The sequence below is a fragment of the Ochotona princeps genome, chromosome 2 (assembly GCF_030435755.1).
Source record: "Ochotona princeps isolate mOchPri1 chromosome 2, mOchPri1.hap1, whole genome shotgun sequence".
Taxonomy (NCBI): domain Eukaryota; kingdom Metazoa; phylum Chordata; class Mammalia; order Lagomorpha; family Ochotonidae; genus Ochotona; species Ochotona princeps.
The window spans coordinates 119,304,394-119,325,391 of record NC_080833.1 but is presented as its reverse complement, the minus strand read 5'-3'; the positions used below and the strand labels follow the sequence as shown (position 1 = coordinate 119,325,391).

Here is a 20,998-nt window from a genome sequence, read left to right as displayed (position 1 = left end):
TTTCCTAATAGTATCATATACTGGACCTGACACGGTAGCCTAGTGGTCAGAGTCTTTGCCTTGCATGTGCTGAGATTCCGTATAGGTGTTACAGCTCCTCCACTTCCCATCCAGCTGCCTGCTTGTGGCCAGGAGAAGCAGTAGAGGATGGCCCAAAGCCTTGGGACCCTGTACTCGTGTGGTGGACCCGGAGAAGGCTCCTGGCTCCTGGTTTCAGATCAGCTTAGCTCCTGTCATTGCAGGCACTTGGGGGTGAAACAACAGTTGGAAGATATATTCTCTCTGTATGTCTGCCTTTCCAATAAAAATAAACAAATGTTTAAAAAGAACAAAACATCATATACTACTGAATGAATAGTTACCATTTATTGGACATTGTACTAAACTCTTTACATATGTTAGATTTTTATTCTTGAACAGTCCTCTGAGATAAGAATTATGTTTGTTTTACAGATGAGGCTATGGAACTCCAAGTTACTTAACTTGCCCAAGATCTCGAAACTAATAAATGTTGAGCTGGTTTTTAACTTAGGTTTCTCATACCCTAAAGTCCACATGTATCACAGTATAACTTGCCAACTGATCTTAGTCAAATTCTTTAGTTTGTACAATATTGTATGCTTTGACCTCAACCCATTCTTCAAGTTTTTTTCTTATCAATGTGTACTGTGTTTATCATACTGTCTAACCTGCAATGATTATTTCATGTTAATTTTTAGATCATATTTCTTGATAATTTTTGAGTTTTTTTTTTTTTTAAGATTTATTTTTGTTGGAAAGTCAGATATACAGAGAGGAGGAGAGACAGAGAGGGAGATCTGTGCACTGATTACTCCACAATTGGCTGCAATGGTTGGAGCTGAGCCAATCAGGAGTCAGGAGCTTCTTCTTGGTCTTCCACACAGGTGCAGGGTCCAAAAGCTTTGGGCCGTCCTCGACTGCTTTCCTAGGCCACAAGCAGGGAGCTGGATGGGAAGTGGAGCAGCCGGGATATGAATGGCACCCATATGGGATTCCAGCACATACAAGGCACGGACTTTTAGCTACTAGGGCCATGCCAGTCCCATCTTTTGCATTTTGATTAAAAGTTTGTTAAATATGTTTCAGCAATGCAGTTGAGTTTGAGTTTTATATTAAATGAAATAAACCAGGCACAGAAATACACAACACTGTTCTCACTCATTTGTGAATATTAACAATGTTAATCTTGTGGAGGTATAAAAAATTTTGGCTTCTGGAACCTTGAAAGAGAAGCGGAGAAAGAGGTTGATTCATGAATGGAGAAACACAGTTGGGTAAGAAGGATAAGCTTGAACGTTATCTAGCACAGTAGGATGGCTATAGTTAGCTATATTTTGTTGTATATTTCAAAATAGGAGCAGATCTTGAAAGTTCTGCACGCAGAGAAGTGACACATAGGGATGAGCGTGTGGTGCAGTGGATAAAGTTGGTACATGCAATGCCAGCATCCTGAATAGGAACCTGTGAGCGTCCTGGTTGCTCCACTGCCAGTCCAACTCCCTGCTGACATGCCAGCAGCAGAAGATAGCCCAAGCACTTGGGCGCCTTTACTCATATGAGAGACCTGGCGCAGCTCAGCTCTTGTGACCATGTAGGGAGTGAGCTTACAAGTACAGGATTCTCTGTTTGTGTCTCTTTTCCTATAACTCTACCTTTGAAATAAATAGAAGATTTTGTTTCTCTTAATTTTATATGAAAGGCAAAGAGACAAAGAGAGGTCTTCATCCACTGGCTCACTCTCTGAAGGCCTGCAGTAGCCAGGAAGCATGAAACTCACTGTGGGGCTCCATGTGGGTAGCAGAGACTCAAGTGTTTGAGCTGTCAGCTGCCACCTCCCAGAATGTGTCACAAACAAGGAGAGAGGCCTCAAATCAGGCACTTGAATGTGGAATACGGGCGTCCCAAGTGGCATCCCGCTTTGTCACACTCTCCCTACAAATTCTTAGGAAGCTGTAAATGGAGCTCATATTAACATAAACACTGTAGGCATATTCTTCTATGTTTTCATTCTTTGAAACATTTTTCTCTTCTATATTTGAAAAAATGAAAGGAATTATTTTCAAACCCCAGAAGCTATTAGGTGAAACTAAGTTATTTGAGAATATTGCATATATGCTTTAGGTAACCTTTTAATTCAGTTCTATATATTCCATAGATGTCAATTAAGAAATATTTGTCCTGTTTGATGTGTAATGTGGGGACTTTGGGGTCTTCGAAGAGAAGGTTATTATAATCCCACTGGTATTAGGATTTATAATAGTGGTTCTTCAATGAGGTCTGGTAATCCCTGGAGGTCTATGCAGCCAGTTCAGGAAATCTTTGAAGTTCAAACTCTTTTCCCAGGAATTCTGAGATTTTTGCTTGCTTTCCCCACTTCCTCCACCCCCTGCCTCCCTGCCCTCATTCTGGCATGAATGAACAGAGAAATTTTCAGAACATTCATGACAAGTGATACTGCAACAGTCTCAAGACTGAGGCAGCTCTGGGAATACAGGCGGTTTAAAAAAGGTAAATGTTAGAGATTGCACAAATAAAATAGTACCTTCTCATCACATTTTTTTTTTTTTTGTAGCTTTGGAATCAATTTTCAGGATTATTTTTTGAAACGTATTTGTTAATGGCTAATAAGTTCCTTGCCACTGTTAAATGAGTTAAATATTTTTGGCATTTCTCAGTTAACATTTAGTTTTTAAAAAGGCATTTATTTGAAAGGCAGTTACAGAGAGAAGGGACGAGAGGATAGGGAGAGAGAGAGACAGACAAACAGACAGGAAAGTAAGGGAGAGAGAAAAAGATCCATGTTCCATCTACTGGCTGATGCCTCAATAACCAGATCTGATCTAGGATAAAGCCAGAAACCTGGAACTCCATCTGGGTTTCCCATGTGATTGGCAGGGCCCAAATACCTGGACCATCTGCTGTAGCTTTCCCAGGGACATGGGCATGGAGCTGGATCAGAAATGAAACGGCTAGGACATTAACTGGATAATGGAACTAATACGGGATGCTGACATAGCAGATAGTAGCTTAACTTGCTGCACCATAGTGCTGACCCCTTCGGCTTTAATTTCTAGCAGAGGAAAAATGGGTAGGTATAGCTTATGCAAGCAAACTCTTTTTAGGGTGTTCATTAATTTGTCAGTATGAAAAGGGAGTCCTGTGGCTGGCACTGTGGCTTAGTGGGTAAAGCCAGTGTCTCATACAGGTGCTGGTATATGTCCTAGCTATTCCACATCCAATCCAGCTCCCTGCTAATGTGCCTGGAAAAGCAATGGAGGATGTTCCAGATGCCTCGTCCCCTGCACGCTCCTGGAAGACCAAGAAGCCCCTGCTACCTGACTTCAGCCCAGCCCAGCTCTGGCCATTGTGGGCATTTGGGGAGTGAACCAGCAGGTGGAAGACTCCTGTCTCTCCTTCTCTCTTGTTCTCTCTGTACTTTTCCTTTCTAATAAATATTTTCTTTAGTTTTCTTTCTTTTTTTTTCCTTAAAGAAAAAAAAAACAAAGAATTGAAACTCACTAATGAGTCAATGATTAGCAGGAATAATTTAGGTCTGCCTTTAAATATGGCTGTACTTTAGGTTCATGTTTCTTTTTAGCATGCTAATCTTTATTTTTTAGAGATGGAGAGATTTAAAGTTTCTTCCTCAGATTATTCTCTAGCAGTAAGAAATTGGTCAGTATTCCAAAAATAGCAATAATTGTTTTTTTGTTTTGTTTTTTTAGATTTGATGGTAGAGTTGTAGCGAAACTTCCTTTTACTCCCCTTTCCTACATTCAAGGACTTTCCCATCGGAACCTGCTGGGGGATGACACAACAGACTGTTCCTTCATATTCCTGTATATTCTCTGTACTATGTCAATTCGACAGGTGAGTGACCCCATTGCCATCTAGTTTGTGTACCCTGCCTGACTCTCATAACCTGAATTAACTTCTGCTGTGCAATGCTGGAAATACTTACATGTTGCTGCTGAAATCTTTTGGTTGATCATGATTCCAACGTATTGTGCTGAAACTGTCTTAAATGCACGGAGGTCTAGGATATTGATCCTGCTTTCTGGGTGCCACCTTAAAGCTCTCAGATTCCTTCTTCATTACAACTGTCTGAAGCTACAGAAATAAAGGGTGGCTTTCATCTTCCCAATATTATTTTGTTGTTACTGTAAGACTTCTTCATAATTCAGGAACACAAATGAATTTAGTAATTAGGTGCCTTTAGTATTTTTAGAATTAAGATAAATTCTCATTTATGGAACTTTTACATCAAGATTAACCCTTGGCCTAGTGGTTACTATAGCAGTCAGTGAACCTACGAGTTCCTTATCTGACAACCTGGGTTTGAGACCCTGCTCTGATCTCTTGACTCCAGTTTCCTGCTAGCGTGATCCCTGGGAGCGCAGGAAGCCTGATAGCTCTGGTGATTGGGTTCCGCCCACGGGGAGACCTGGACTGAGTCCCCAGCTTTCATCCGGCCCTCTTTTGACTTTGCATGTGTGTTAGAGGTGAACCCGTGGCTGGGAGCTCTCTGACTTGGCCTCTCAAATTGAACATACCTACATTCTTTTTTTTTTTTTTTTAAAGATTTATTATTATTGGAAAGCCGGATATACAGAGAGGAGGAGAGACAGAGAGGAAGATCTTCCATCCGATGATTCACTCCCCAAGTGAGCCACAACGGGCCGGTGCACGCCAATCCAAAGCCAGGAACCAGGAACCTCTTCCAGGTCTCCCACACAGGTGCAGGGTCCCAAGGCTTTGGGCCGTCCTCAACTGCTTTCCCAGGCCACAAGCAGGGAGCTGGATGGGAAGTAGGGCTGCCAGGATTAGAACCGGCGCCCATATGGGATCCCGGGGCGGTCAAGGCGAGGACTTTAGCCGCTAGGCCACGCCGCCAGGCCCGAACATACCTACATTCACACACAGATCAACTCTGCAGAAAAGTAGATTACTTTTGGCCAAGTTGATACTGTACTTTCTTAGTGAAAAGGAAAGCTAAGAGGGTAATATAAAGTGTTAGTAGGACACACAAGAGACACATAACATTCAATTATTGGACAAAGGTTCAGGCAGAAAAGATTAGAGGATGGAGTTGCTTTTGAAGTGGAACTTTAACAGTGAAAGAAGACTAAAGTCTTTGGCTCAAAGAATCTTAAAATATATTTTTAGTATATGTACTGCCAAAAAAATCTTTATTTTTTATTATTTTTAGAATTTTAATTGGAAAGTCAGATATATAGAGAGAAAGAAAGAAAGAAAAGACCTTCCATCTGCTGGTTCACTCCCTAAGTGGCCGCAACGGCCAGTGCTGCGCTGATCCAAAGCCAGGAGCCGAAAGGCTATTCCAGGTCTCCCATGTAGGTACAGGGTCCCAAGGCTTTGGGTTGTCCTCAACTGCTTTCCCAGGTCACAAGCAGGGAATTGAATGGGAAGCACAGCTATCAGGGATTGAACCATCCCCCATATGGGATCCTGGCTCATGTAAGATGAGGACTTTAGCCACTAGGCTACTGCATCAGGCCTGAAATCTTTTTTTTTTTTTTTAAGGTATTTTGTTTCTGAACATACAGCTATTCATCAGGTGATACAGTAGGGGAGATTTTACACATGCAGTCAATATGAACGTAATTCAGTATTTATTAAATGAATGATCATTGTAGAATTATCTTTCCCCTTCTAAGTACTATCTGTGGCTGAAATTGTTGGTTAGCCTAGCATGTGAGAATCAGCAGGAAATGGAATTATGAGTTTATAACTCGCAAAGATCTTTATGATTGTGTCGCTTATTATTTTTCCCAATTCCTGTCTCACCACATTCTGACAAATACAACATTCTAGCCACTCTAGGTTGTAGCACAGGTTCCGTACCACACTCACCTGAATACATTTTCTTTCTTTTTTTTTTCTAAGATTTATTTATTTTTATTACAAAGTCAGATATATATAGAGAGAGAAAAAGAGAGAGAGAGAGAGAGAGAGAGAGAGAGAGAGAGAGAGATTGAGAGGAGGAAGAGAGACAAAGAGAAAGATCTTCTGTCCAATGATTTACTCCCCAAGTGACTGCAGCGGCCAGAGCTGGAGCTGAGCCAATCTGAAGCCAGGAGCAGGAGGTCTTCTGGGTTTCCCACGCAGGTGCAGGGTCCCAAGGCTTTGGGCCGTCCTTGACTGCTTTCCCAGGCCACAAGCAGGGAGCTGGATGGGATACAGGGCTACCAGGATTAGAACCGGCGCCCATATGGGATTCTGGTGCGGTCAAGGCGAGAACTTTAGCCATTAGGCCGCTGCACCAGGCCCCCGAATACATTTTCTACTCCAGCTTATGTTTCTCTGTGGGGCCTCCTCCTTTTTACTAAATGCAATTGAGTTTCAAGTTTTCAAAGACTCATGTTCCGCTTCTTACTGTGTTACAGAGGATAGATGAAAGAGGAGTATGACTAAATGCACAAATATCAGAAGACTATTATGATAATACAGCAAAAATCATTGTTATGTGCAGATGAGAGAGGTGAAAAAGAGGGGACAAGATTGAGAAACAGATAAGAAATTGGTGGGAGGAAGGGGGACAGGTTTCAAGGACTCACAGCTTTTGTCTTTGGTGACCAAATGAGAGTGGTGGAATTTGAAGACATTTTCCATAATGGTCTACCTTGGATGTTGTGAGCTGTGGAGTTTCTATCTGTGTACCCGCTATGGACTTACTCCATAAGCCCACTATTACAGGATGGAAGCAGCCATAGATGCTGCATAATTGAATGAATGTGGCTGTGTTTCAGTGAAACTATTACAAAACCACAAAACAACCTATCATGGTTTGCTAACTCCTGAGAATGTAAGTATATCATACATGCTGTTAAATTAAAATGGGAAAATCAACATATCCAAGACTGATATAGCCTCGTGAAATAAGTGTTAAATACAAACCAAGGGAAGGGCACAATGAAACACATAGAAAAGTCCACTGTGTATGTGTTTTCGTTCAAGGAGGATGCATACAAATCTTTTGTTTTCATTTGTCCAGTTCTGTACACTACCATTAATAATTGGTGATGGGACTGGTATTCAGACACTAGGAGGCTATAAAATTCCTTCTGCTACCGTTCTTAAGTGACTTTGATTGCTGAGTGTGAGTTTGCATTGCCTTAAACACAAGAGATTCCGGTGCCATTGCATCATGCCAACACTGCAGGCCCCTGGGAGTTGAGGTTGGCTTAGACCAGCAGAAGTTCCCAAACTGCTGGGGTCCCACATCCCCATTTGGCTTCTTTGAAAAATACTTTTTACAAGATTTATTTATTTTTATTGGAAAGCCAGATTTACAGAGAGAAGGCGACACAGAGGGAAAGATTTCTCTATCCGCTGATCCAGTCCCCAAGTGACTGCAAGAGCCGAGGCTAAGCCGATCTGAAGCCAGGAGCCAGGAGCCTCCCCGCATCCCCCATGCAGGTGCAGGACCATTCTCGACTGCTTCCCCAGGTCACAAGTATGGAGCTGGATGGGAAGTGGGGCAGCCAGGACATGAATTGACACTCATGTGGTGTCCGTGAGGACCCACTAGCCTACTATACCAGGCCCATTCTTCGAAATACTTGTGTTTTTGTTTTGGTTTGTTTTGAAGATTTGTTTATTTTTATTGGAGAGTCAGATATAGAGAGAGGAGAAGAGACAGAGAGGAAGATCTTCCATACAGCCAGTTCTTTACCAATCCGAAGTCAGGAATTCTTCTAGGTCTCCCACGTGGGTGCAGGATCCCAAGGCTTTCCCAGGCCATAAGCAGGGAGCTGGATGGGAAATGGGGCTGCCAGGATTGGAACTGGCGCCCATATGAGATCCCAGCACGTTCAAGGAAAGGACGTTAGGCGCTAGGCCACCGTGCCAGGCCCTAAAATGGGATATTCCAAGACACTCAAAATCTTGGAGAAAAAACAAATCACTAAAATGAGATCTTCATAGAAGATTGATAAATTCAACAAAAAGAAATATATTTATGGGTTAATATTTTTCCTACGTTAACCAAGGTCCACTTTGACTGAATATGAGAGACAATGTAATTAAACCAACCCCCAGCAGTCACTTTGCGATAATAAATATCCCTTAATTATGAAAAAGATACGATTAAAACGATGAATTAGGTTTTGTCTCAGCCTAAAGAGTAGGGTGCTCTGTCACAGTCATAATTCTTTCCTAGACTTGCCTACATATTCATGTATTTATTCCACAAAATTGGGTGCAGATGTGTAACAGGCACTGTACCGGGAGCTTGGTCTGTAGTGGTTAGTTGTAGGAAAGCTGCTTGTCCTCATGGAGCTTTAGATGTCAGAATACACCACATCCAAAAACTGAAGAGCAAAAATCATATAATAGTATCAACAGATGCAGAAAAAGCTTTCGGCAAAATCCAACACCACTTTATGTTAAAAACAATTTCTTCATGTTATGATAATTAAATGGCAATGTGATGCACATACTGGTCACTAGAGATTGGCATTGTGGCATAGTGGACTAAGCTGTCTTCTATAATGCTGGCATCAGATTTTGGCCTGCTGTTCAATTCCCAGCTGCTTCACTTTTCGTACAGTTTCCTGTTAATACATCTGGGAAGGCAGCAAAGACTGGCCCAAGTGCTGGGCCCCTGCCATTCATGCGGGAGACCCAAGTACAGTTCAGGCCTTAGCTCCACCCTAACACAGCCGTAGCCATCATGACCAGTTGGAGAGAGAAGCAGTAGATGGAAGATCTCGTTAATTCTGTCTCTCCCTCTCCCGCTGTTACTTTGCCTTTCAAATAAGTATCATTTTGAAGAAATAGTCATTGTTTTTAAAATTCACAAATACAAACAAATCAGTTAACTCCTCCCCTAAAATTAAAATTTGTTTAGCTGCTGAAGATAGGAGTGAATGTCTTTGTACAAATGAAAGCGTGGAGATAAGTTTCTCATTTTATTCTTTTCATTAACCTTTGTTTCCTTGCTTCATGTTTGGTGGAAGTCATGACTTGAACATCTCAATTATTTGCTTCGTGTGAGTTTGCCAGCTTCCACTAGAGGTGCTGCTAGCTTAGTCCAAGCTAGTGATAGAATTAAAGACTAAAATGGGCCAGTGTTGCCAAACAGTGGCTTTAAGCTGTCTCTCGTGACACCAGCATCCTCCTATCGGAGTGCCAGTTCAAGCCTAACCCACCAGCAAAGTCTAACCTGCCTGGGTAGATAGCAGGTGAGAGCCCCAACGTGTGGGCCCCTGCCACATGTGTGCGACCCACCTGGAATTCCTGGCTCCTAGTTTCAGCCTGGTCGAACCCTTTAGAGAGTGAACCAGCAGAAAAAAGATAGCCCCCCCTTCCTGACTTCCCTTTCCAAGTAAATAAATAAATAAATAGAAATTTAATTCCTAAGTTTAAAGGACTTAACTTTTTGTTGTTGCTTATTAACTGAGTAGATAGTAGATTGAGTAAATGATGAATACCTATTATTATATAGCCCTCTAAAACTCTGCAAAACTCCCAGCAAAGTTACTGGTAAATGCCCAAGAGAAACCTGATCACTTATAAGATTCAAAGTTAGAGAGGAAAGGTCAGGAAAAGGGGAGCTTTGCTTCTGCTGGCTCACTCCACACATGCCTGCATAGCCAGGGCTAGGCAGGAAACAGGAGTCCAGAACTCTAATTGAGTCTCCCACCTGAGTGGCCCCAGCACTTACGCCATCATGTGCTGCCTCCGAGGATGCATTGCAGGAAGCTGAGTTGAAGGAGACCAGATGGGTTTGCCCTGGCTGTAGAACGCAGGCATCCCAAGCACTGGTTTAACCAGCCCACACCGTGCCACAGTACTTCCCCAAAGGTGGCAATTTAATAAATTGATATGAATGTAAAAGCTATGTATGATTATAATTTAGAAAAAAGTGTCGGTGAGAATTGTCATTGTCTCTTTTAAAAGGTTTATGTGCTCAGGGAAGTGATAAAAATAAGTGACTTATTTCACATTTTTTCTTTCCTATGAGAAAGAATTCCACAGAATCTGAAAATGTTAAGCTCATATAGTTGAATAAAATAGTGTTTGCCTGCGGGACAGGAGTGGGACTTAAGAAAAGAGGACCTGTTGGTTAAAGGGTACAGAGTTTCAGTTTGGAGGAGACTAAGTTCTGGATATTCAGGAAACAACACAGCAACGCAAAAATAGAGCTATGAAGTGATGGGTATGTTAGGTACTGCGGATTGCTGTGATTGCAGTGGTCATTCCATGTTGTACACCTGTATCAAACATGTTGCATACCTTGAATATGTACGATCTTGCTTGTAAAACTGGAAAACAAAAAAACAGAGCTTAAAAACTATATGCCATTTTTATAAGAACTGGTTCTGATTATATAAATGTCTTAAGTCAACAAAAATGGGAGAAGTGCCTATGCTTGCCATCTCCTATCCACATTGTTAACTTTTCATTGCATTTTTTAAGGTGGAGGACTGCATTTTTTTTTTCTTTAAAGATTTACTTTTTTTTTTTTTTTTGGAAAGGTAGATATGCCGAGAGAAAGAGGTACAATAAGATCTTCCAACTGGTGGTTCACTCCCCAAGGGGTCACAATGGCCAGAGCTGAGCTGATCCAAAGCCAGGAGCTGGGAGTTTCTTCCAGGTCTCCTACATGGTGCAGGCTCTGGCTCCAAAGACTGTGGGCCAACCTCCACTGCTTTGCATGGCCACAGGGAGCTGGATGGGAAGTGGAGCAACTGGGAAACAAATTGGTGCCTATATGGGATCCTGGTGCACACAGGCAAGGATTTTAGCCTCTGGACTACCACACCAGGCCCCTGATTTTTTTTTCTTAAAGATTTATTTATTTTTACTAGAAGGGTAGATTTATAGGGAGAAGGAGATTCAGAGAAAGATCTTCTGTCTTCTGATTCTCTTCCCAAGTGGCCACAACAGCTGCAGCTGAGCTAATTTAAAGCCAGGAGTCTCATCTGCGTCTCCCACGCAGGTGCAGGGTCCCAAGGCTTTGGATCATCTTTGACTGCTTTCCCAGACTACAGACAGGGAGCTGGAAGGGAAGTGGAGCAGTCAGGATTAGAACCAGCATGCCCATATGGGATCCTGGCTCACGCAAGGTGAGGACTTTTAGCCACTAGGCTACCGTGCCAGGCCCCCATCCAATGATTTTTAAATTTCAAATATTTTCAATTCTAGATTTTTCACTCTTTTCTTCTTTTGGTATCTTTTTTTCCCTGCTGAAATTTCCTGTTCACTAACATGTTGTCTTTTCTATCTTCAGGCATAGTTATTTAGCTGCTTTTAAAAGCTTGCCTGCTAATTGCAGCATTGAAATGTGGACTCTGTTGCATGTTCTCCTAAGTATGGGTGTGCTTTTCTGTTTCTTGACATATCTTGAATTTGGGGGTTGTATCTTAGGCAGTATAACTGATAGGCAATACTCAAATTCATTCTCTTGCATGAGTGTTTATTTTTGGTCTGTTTGTCTAACCAGGCACTTGCCTTAGTCCTTTGTGCTGCCGTATCAAAATAAAATAAATAGGATAATTTATTAGAAGGGAAATTTGTTGTTCTGGAGGCTAAGAAGCTAACCATCAAGTCAGTTGCATTTAGTCTGTAGTGCAAGCCTGTCTGTGCCTGCGTCACTCATAGCTCCTCACTGTTCTCAGTGAGGAAGGGATGAGGGAGCTCTCTGGGGCCTCTTGGTAATGGGAACTAATCCCATTCATGAGAGCTCTGCACTCAGATCCCAATCCAGATCCCAAAGACCCCCCCACCCCCTAATACTACCACCTTAGTAATTAGGATTCCACATGTGGATTTTGGAAGGACAAACATTTCAACTACGTACTCCATCTCTGCAGTTTCTGTCTGTTGTGGTGAGTGACAGATGAAATCTCAGCTCAGTTGTTTCAGCTAGGCTGCTTAGAGGCTACGTCACACCTGCGTAGCTGAACAGTCCAGCAGAGACTTAAGCAAGGTTTCATTGCAACCACTGGGGCTTCTCCTTTTTTAAGACTCTACCTTCTAGGATTCTTTCCCTCAATTTTCAGCAGCTGTATTTCTCCTGAACTTTTCTTTTTAAACTATGGACCAATAAAATCTTCTTTCATCCTGAGTTTTAAGCACCCAACATGGTGCCAACTGGGCACTCCCTTCCGCTGTGAGATTTTTAAAAAATCAAATAAGCATCTTCCTACACTGCATTAAAATTCAGAACATTCTTCCTCTCTGGTCCTCAGAGGGACCAAGCAAGAGATCTGAAGGACATTGTCGTTGAAAAGATGGGCGGCAAAGTGGTGGAATGAGAGAGGCAGAAAAAGATGTTACTTGATCCCCAGACCCCAGGAGAAGGGGTCTTCATTGGCTTACCAAGGAGGCCTGCCAACACCCTATAATAGTGAAAAATCCTTTAGCCTTACAAAGGAATTAGCATAACTCTAAGGCAGTTGTGATATAATCATCTTTCATAATTTTTTGATTTTGCATAATATGAGATCTCCAGCATCATTTGTACCTCAGAGTACCATGCCACAGTGCCAGCCCCTACTGTTTCTTATTTTATTTCATTTTAAATGTATTTGTGTTTATTGCAAAGGCAGATTGGATATACTGTAAGAAGGAGAGACAGACAGATCTTTCCATCCACTGGTTCACTCCCTAAGAGACCACAACAGCTGGAGCTGCGCCAATCTAAAGCCAGGGGCCAGGAGCTTCTCTGGGGTCTCCCACACGAGCACAGATCAGATCCCAAGGCTTTGGGCCATCTTCCATTGCCTTACCAGGCCACAAGCAGGGAGCTGGAAAGGAAGTGGAGCCGCCAGGACTCAAACTGGTGCCCATATGGGATCCCAGAGCTTGCGAGGAGAGGATTTAGCCATTGACCATCACACCAGGACACCACCACCACCACCACCCACCCCCGACTATTTCTTTGAAGTGATTATATTTCTGTAAAATATGATCTGAAAATTATTGACCCTATCAGTCCCTGTTTTTTAAGAGCAAGGAAATTGGAATTTGGTACCAAGAGAAAGTACTGTTATTTCTTTGCCCAATTTGTCAGTGCTAGATACCAGGTTGTCTGACTGCTAAGTCATTATTGCTTCAGTTATATCTCTATATTGTCAGTTAATCTCTCTGTCATTGTCCAAAATAATCTATCAGTAAAAGAATCATTTGAAGTGACTAGATAATGTTATTGAGAACTAATGAAATACTGTGATTAATTGGAACTCAAGGCTGGTTGTCAAGTTCAGGAGAAGCTAGCAGTAAGCTGAGGGGTGCTTGGCCGAGTTATTTTAGCTGAATGCCGAAGGAAGAAACCATTGCAGAGTGTGTTGAGGGCCAATGACCTGGGTCTTCCCAAAATATCCAGTTAGCGACCAGCGGTTTCCTTTTCTTCCTCACCGGTTCTCAGTTTTAGGAAAGAGGAAGGAACGCAAATCCTGTGGTGGTCTTTTTTTTTTTTTTTTGTGGGTTTCCTGCCAATACAAGACATGTCTATGGGAAAATATTTTTCCTGTTTTTTTTTTTTCTTGTGCCATACAATCTTAGTTGTTACACAGCACTGAACAGAAACTCAAATTGTATTTTCCACAAACCTGTTCACATCTTATTATATTTTCCATTTGCATTTCTTTTTATAGCATCTTCATTGTTTATGAAATATCCTGTTTTTTTATTTTCAGCAAAATGAACATATTTTTTAATTTTTATTTTTCATGATGCAGCTCGGGGATTTTCTCTTCCACCCTCTCTCCCACCACTATTTTTATTTATTTATTTATTTATTCATTCATTCATTCATTTATTAAAGGTTTGTTTATTTTTATTGGAAAGTCAGATTTACAGACAGGAGATATAGAAAGATCTTCCATTCGCTACTTCACTCCCCAAGTGGCCACAACGGCTGGAGCTGAGCCGACCTGAAGCCAGGAACCAGGAGCTTCTTCCAGATCTCCCACATGGGTGCAGGATCCCAAGGCTTTGGGCCATCCTCAAGTACTTTTCCAGGCCACAGGCAGGGAGCTGGAAGGGAAGTGGAGTAGCTGGGATACAAACCAGATGGGATCCCGGCACGTGTGAAGCGAGGACTTCAGTCACTAGGCTATCATGCCAGACCCTCCCTACCTCTGTTTTCCTCCATGTTATTATTATTCAGCAACAGTCACAAGTCCATCATTCTGTTTCAGTATATCCTGACATTGTTGGTATAGACAGTGATAGAAAGTCCAGCATCCTATTGTCAAGATACATTTACCAATTTCAAAAGGGCCGAATGTGATAGCCTAGCAGCTAAAGTCCTTGCCTTTTATGCGCCAGAATCCCATATGGGCACTGGTTCTAATCCCTGCAGCCCTGCTTCCCATCCAGCTCCCTGCTTGTATCCTGGAAGAGCAGTGGAGGACAGCCCAAAGCCTTGGGATCCTGCGCCCGCGTGGAAGACCTGGAAGAAGCTTCTGGCTTCTGGCTTCAGATCAGCTCACCTCCAGCCATTATGGCCACTTGGGGAGTCAATCAGTGGACAGAAGACCTTCCTCTCTGCCTCCCCTCCTATCTGTATGTCTGCCTTTCCAATAGAAATAAATCTTTTTTACAAAAAAAAAAAATTGACCTCCAAAAAATGAATTTGTAAGAAACCTTGGGAAAGCAATCAGGTCCAGTTAAATTTTTTAGTTCTTTTTATTTTATTTGGAAGGCAGGGGAAAGATGTTTCATCCATTGATCTATTGTTGTATGCCCAAGTGCCTGCAGCAGCCATGACTGGACCAGGGCAAAAGCCAGGAGCTCCAAGAACACAGAAGTCAATCGGAGTCTCTGACATAGACGGCAGAATCCAAAGTATTTGTCTCGTCACCTGCTCCTTCCCAGGGTGTGTGTGATTGGAAAACTGGAATTGGAACTAGAAACAGGACTTCAGCCATGAACTCCTGTTTGGAATGTAGGTGTCCAAAGTGATATGTTAGCTGGCTGTACCAAGCACCTGCCCCAGCAGTCAGGTCAGGTTCAGTGGATGAGATTGTTGTTGAAAGATACAAAGAATATAATACAGAGATAACCTGCTGCCTATTGTGGTGTTCAGTGAGTTCTAAGTTATTGTGAATCTGTTGGTATCTTCCCCGTTTTCATGCAAGGACAAGCTTGCTTAATGGAAGTGTGTGGATTTAAATAAGAACACAACTAAATCAAGTGTTTAGAACACTGTTCTGCCCAGTAAATGTGTCCAAAAGCTGTCGTTATTTCAACTTCATACTATGACCTTCACTTTAAAAAACAAAATCATCCATAAAAATGTTTTTAGTTAAAAATTTGTTTAGCAGTATTTAGGAGGTGAAGAAGGCAAATATGAAAGTGTATAGCTGTTATTAATAACATTTTTAGTTGTTAGAATTATCATAGTGTTTGGGTTTTTATGTGCTTTATGCAGATGTTTTTAAAGAGCAATTTCAGGTTCACAACAGAATTGAGCAAGACGGAGATTGCTTAAGTATGGGCTCCCGCGTATACACAGTCTTACAAAATCAGCATCTCCCTCCAGAGTGAGATGTGTGTTAGACTTGACGAAGCTACATGCACCCATCACTGTTACTTAAAATCATAGTTTGTATTAGAGTTTGTTCCTGGTGTTGCACATTCTACAGCTTTTGATTTTGGTGTAATTTTTGTATGTAGTTTAGCAGTTATATTTTATAACATGTATATATATATAAACAACATTGATTTACTTAACAGTGTAACTAACAAACATGTTTTTCTGTGCTGTGTTAATACAGTCTTCATAGTTGTGATTTAAGATTTATTTATTTGAAAAGCATAATTACAGAGAAGAGGAAAGACTGAACATTTAAAAAAACATTTATTTTTATTGGAAAATCAGATTTATAGAGAGGAGGAGAGACAAAGAGAAAGTTCTTCCATCCACCAGTTCACCCCTCAAGTGACCACAATGGCTGAGCTAAGTTAAGCTGAAGCCAGGAGCCAGGAGCTTCTTCTGGGCTTCCCATGTGGATTCAGGGTCCCAAGGACTTGGGCCATCCTTTGTTGCTTTCCCAGGCCACAAGCAGGGAGCTGGATTGAAATTGGAGCAGTCGGGACATGAACAGTGCCCATATGGGATCCTGGCGTGTGCAAGGCAAGGATTTTAAGCACTAAGCTATCATGCTAGGCCCAGAGAGAACATCTTCTATGCACTGGTTCACTCCTCAAAGGGTCATGATGATCAGATCTGGGCCTGGCTGAAGCCAGGAACCTGGATCTTCTTCTAGGTCTGCCACGTGAATGCCAGGACCCAAGCACTTGAACAGTCTTTCATTACTTTCCCAGGCACATTAGCCCGGGGCTCAATCAAAAGTGAACAGCCAAGGGTTCAGAACAGCCTGGGTTCAGATAGGATGCCAGTGGCCATGACAGCATTGCAGTCAGTGGTCCAATGTGCTGCACCACAATGCTGGCCCCCTTTATGAACCATGTTGTTACTACAGTGGGGAGATGAATGACCTGTGATTGTTTGCATCTGAAGACAGGCCATAGTTAGTTCCTACATGTGCTTTAGAGGGAAAGATTTCACTGAGGAGGAAGCAAAAGATTTTTTTTTTTTTTTAAGGAAAATGATCCAAATACTCTGGTTTCATTTGTGAGTTCAAAAGAACTTAAACGTATTTTTAAATTTTCACTACAAGGGAAGATTATATACAGTCAGTGCAGAACATTCATATTAAAGGAGAAAGAGGAGAGTAATGTCAAAATGCTGCTCTTAATTTAGTGTTCAACGGGGAGCCGCAGGAAGACAGAGTGGAGAGCTGCTTGGATTTCCATGAACTCTGTAACTACTAGAGTATCTCAGTTTTCACATTCCTGCTTGTTGAAGCCGTAGAAGCTGGTCCCCCGTGTGCACTGGCTCTCCCTCAGTGGTCATGTGCGTGTTTTGAGTTAGCATGAAGCTATCAACAGCCTGCCTATTCCAGTGTCTTGTTTCTTCAAAGTATTTGTTTTCCTTTCAGCTACTGACTTTAAATCACAATAAACCTATAATTTAAGGATGATGAGGGACTTCTAAACCCCATCTTTAATCTCTCAAATGATAGAGATTCACATAATTGACCCCTGTCTCTGCCAAGTAACTGAGCCAGGATCTCTTGTCTATTTTGTCTGCAGTATGTTACTGTTTGTTAACTGGACAGATGCACTTATCTTTATGCCTTCTGTAATGTCCTAGATCAAAAATTATATTTAAATTAACTTCTGTATTGTTTAGGTTAGTGCTGAATGCATTGTCGGTGTTCAGAAAATACTGATAAAGAAATTGCAAAGTAGTAACATTGTATCATCTGCTGGTCTTAGTGCTTTGCGATGATTTTCTTTTTTTTTCTTTTTTTTTTTTACAAAAAGGTGGTCACGAGGAAAGTTTTTATTTAAAAGAGAATTTAAAAACTCAAATCATTCTCCAGCTTTCCTAAAATATAGCCTAATCTACTAATAATTGATTGTTCTGCTTAATCTGTTTTCAGATTTCTTATAGCATGAATTATAGTACTGTGGAATATGCTGAGTCATTTATGATAAATATAATTTTAAAAATATTTATGTATTTATTTTAAAGTCAAAAGGACAGGTAGAGAGACAAACACCTTCCACCCACTGTTTTATTTCCCAGATGGTTGGATCGGGCATAGTGGGCCAGGCTGAAGCCAAGAGACAGTAGCCTCTTCCAAGTCGCCAATGTGGGTAGCATGGCCCCAAACACTTGGCCAATTTCTGCTGCTTTTCCCAATTAGTAGGGAGCTGGATCAGAAGTGAAGCGTATGGAACACAAACTGGTGCCAGCTTTGCCTGCTGTTCCACAGTGCCAGCTGCCCTGAAAAATAGACTTCTGAAGACCACAATTTTAATGTAGAAAGTACTATGTGAGAGAAGCCACATGGGAGTTGAAATTCAACCACTGCTTTGAATTGATCATTTTGGACAGTTCCTATCTTTGCAAATTGCAGTTTCTTCAACTATAAAAGGAGTAGGGGCTAATGTGTGGCACAGCAAGTTAAAGTGCTACCTGCGATGCCCGCATCCGATATCAGAGTGCCAGCTCAAGTTCCAACTGCTTCACTTTTGATCCAGCTTCTGCTAAGGCAGCGGATGATGGTTCAAGAGCTCCATCCCCCACCATAAGACAAGAGTCCTGCGTGAAGCTCTAGGCTCCGGCTTTGGCTCGGCTCACAACTGACTGTTGGAACTATTTGAGGAGTGAACCAATGAATGGAACATCTCCTGTGTCTGTTGCTCTCTGCCTTTGGAATAAATAAATAAATCTTCAGGCCTTATAAAATGAGTGAATTAAGCAACAATCATACGATGATCTCTAAGGTTTTTTTTTCTCTTCTAAAATGCTATGTAAACTTTTAGCAGCTTGCCTTTACTTAACATTTGACCATTCTAACCCTTCTCCCAGCCCTCTTCGCATTGTGTGCTGCTCGAGTGCTCTGGAGTGTGCCTACACTTGTCCGTCCCACCAGTTGAGTCACTACTTTCCCAGAGTCCGTGGTGTTTATCCCAAATCTGTTTATGCTGGTTTTACTTGTTGTATTTATGTAATTTAATTCAATGATATACCAGCCAATGGCATCAGAGTATCAAAATAGTTATTTTTGTAAGTACTAAATAAATGTGGAAAAGCTGTAGCTGGTGCCTTACTTAACTAAATGCAGCCAAAACACCCATACTCAAAGAAAACCCAGCTATTACAAACACCTGATGGTTGTATTTTGTATGCTTTGTGCAAAAGCAAATGATTATTTCTTTTTATGATTCTTCACTTGAAAAAATCTGCTTCCTTTATTAGCAGATCAAACTCCCCTCAGGTTGTTACTCTTCCATAACCGTCATCACACTGTAGACCTTGTTTCTTGTGTTTGTTTTAAGATTTATTGATTGATTGATTGATTCATTCATTCATTCATTCATTTATTTGAAAGAGTTACGGTGGGGTGGGGAGAGAGATCTTCCATTCTCTGGTTGACCATCCCTCCCCCCCAATGGCCACCACAGCCAGGGCCAGGCAAGGCCAAAGCCCAGATCGTGGAGCTTTGAGTCTCCCATATAGGGGCCCAAGGGGTACAAGGGGCCCAAGCACTTTGGCCATTTCCTAGTGCTTGTCTTAGGCCATTCACAAGGGCCTGGATCCAAAGTGAAGCAGCGGGGATAAAAACTGGGACCCATACAGGATGCTGACCTCACAGGCAGCAGGCAGCTTTACCCACTATGCCACAAGAGGCCATAGGACTTCAAAGAACTAATATAGCCATCTTATTGCAGATTACAATAATGGTTTTTTTTTTAAAAGATTTATTTATTTATGTATTTATTTATTTTTGAAAAGCGGAGGCAGAGAGAGGAGAAATAGAGATCTTATATCTGTTGGTTCACTTGCCAAATTGCTGCAGTGGCCAGAGCTGAGCTGTTCTGAAGCCAGGATCTTCTTCCAGTTCTGCCACTTGTTTGCGGGGGCCCAAGGACTTGAGCTATCTCTGCAGGGAGTTGGATCAGAAATGGAACAACCAGAAAACAAACCAGCTCCTGCATGCCTGTTTGGGATAACTGGTGCTGAAGGCTGAGGTTTAGCCTACTACACCACTTTACCAACACCAATAGAGCTTTTAATTTGGGTTCTTTCTGCTCAGATCTATGCGTAATTCTTCCTTATGTCTCATATTAATGGCCGATTCTTAACTGTGTTTTCTTTACAGAATATCCAGAAAATTCTGGGCCTTGCCCCCTCGCGAGCTGCCACTAAACAGGCAGGTGGATTTCTTGGCCCTCCACCTCCTTCTGGGAAGTTTTCTTGAAGTCAAGAAGAATCCTTTAATTCCTGTTGCTTATAGATGTTCAAGACTGGCATCTATTTTACAGCAAGAACCATAGGCAGCCTTAGCACTTGGGCCACTTTCTATTTTTGAGTTTTTTCTCAGCTTTTTTGGATATCATTAGAGTGAAAATGACACCCAAAACATGATAATGCTTTGGTTCACAGATGAATTGTCTTAAATATGTAGATTGATTAGTTAGATTCAGGTGATGTTTATGTAAGACAAACAGCATCTTTTTTGTTTTGCGTACATAAATGTTTTCTGAGGGACCGACTCTCACGGCTGTGTATGTGTCACATACGTGGAAGTCGTCTCTCCAGGAATGAATATTTAGAAATCTAGAAGAAAAACTTAAATTTCTGTAACTAAACTTAATTGGAGCTATTTGTTGTATTTTTTTAAGCTAAATATATCTCTTGAGATCAATAAAACAAATTTTTAGCTGTTTCATCCACAATATTCTGTTTTGTTTTGCATTTTTTTTTTTAGTAATGGGAGCATAAAGACAAGTGTTGACCAAGAAGGACTCAAAGAAAAGGTTTTTTTCTGTAGTTTTACCATTCTTGCCTCTTAGGCTCAAAATCTGGAGTTATAGTACAGAAATTGGAAGATGGAAAGGAAATGAAAGGAATGACTCATGGAGTTTTAAAAAAGGATCCTCAGCATTCTCGCTTGGAGCCTCGCGAGGGAGCGCTGGACTCTCCGCGGGGCCGGGCTGTGGTTGTGTGTGGCTGTCTTGCTCAGCTTCTTGAGTCACGGTGGCCTTCAGGTCCTGCCGTGCTGCTTTGGAAGGAGGAAGGATGCATGTACCATGATTCTCCCTCATAACCCACGAAATCAGAACTTCTGTGTGGAATAATAAACATAAATCAGTGTGTGAAATTTCTCAATAGTCTCTTAGATGCGGTCATTCAACAAGTGAAGAAAAACACATGATACTCAAAGTGGGTTAAACCAACAATGAAATTCTCATCAACGACCGTGGAGACCAGATGGCGGTCGAATCTGTCTTCAGCATACCAGAAAAATAAATGCCCAATTTGAGCCTTATGCACAGCTCAGTCAAAATTGGGACAAATCAAGACATTATCAGACATGTAAAATCTGAAATAATTGAATTATTAAAGTTTATATTTCAAGGT

General features: G+C 41.6%; 1 protein-coding gene across 2 annotated transcripts in view; it reads left to right on the top strand.

Annotated features, from left to right (window-relative positions):
• Window positions 1-20,315, top strand: part of TMCO1 (transmembrane and coiled-coil domains 1) — a 51,023-nt gene extending 30,708 nt beyond the window's left edge. The window contains exons 5-6 of one of the 2 annotated variants that reach the window (XM_058660574.1): window positions 3,803-3,891; window positions 19,737-20,315. In XM_058660574.1, coding sequence (XP_058516557.1) covers window positions 3,803-3,891; window positions 19,737-19,911 — 264 coding nt within the window. In that variant the 3' untranslated portion in view covers window positions 19,912-20,315. Of the gene's footprint in view, window positions 1-3,746; window positions 3,892-19,736 lie in introns of both variants that reach the window. The other variant, XM_004589145.4, reaches the window with a different exon arrangement.
• Window positions 20,316-20,998: the final 683 nt, after the last annotated feature.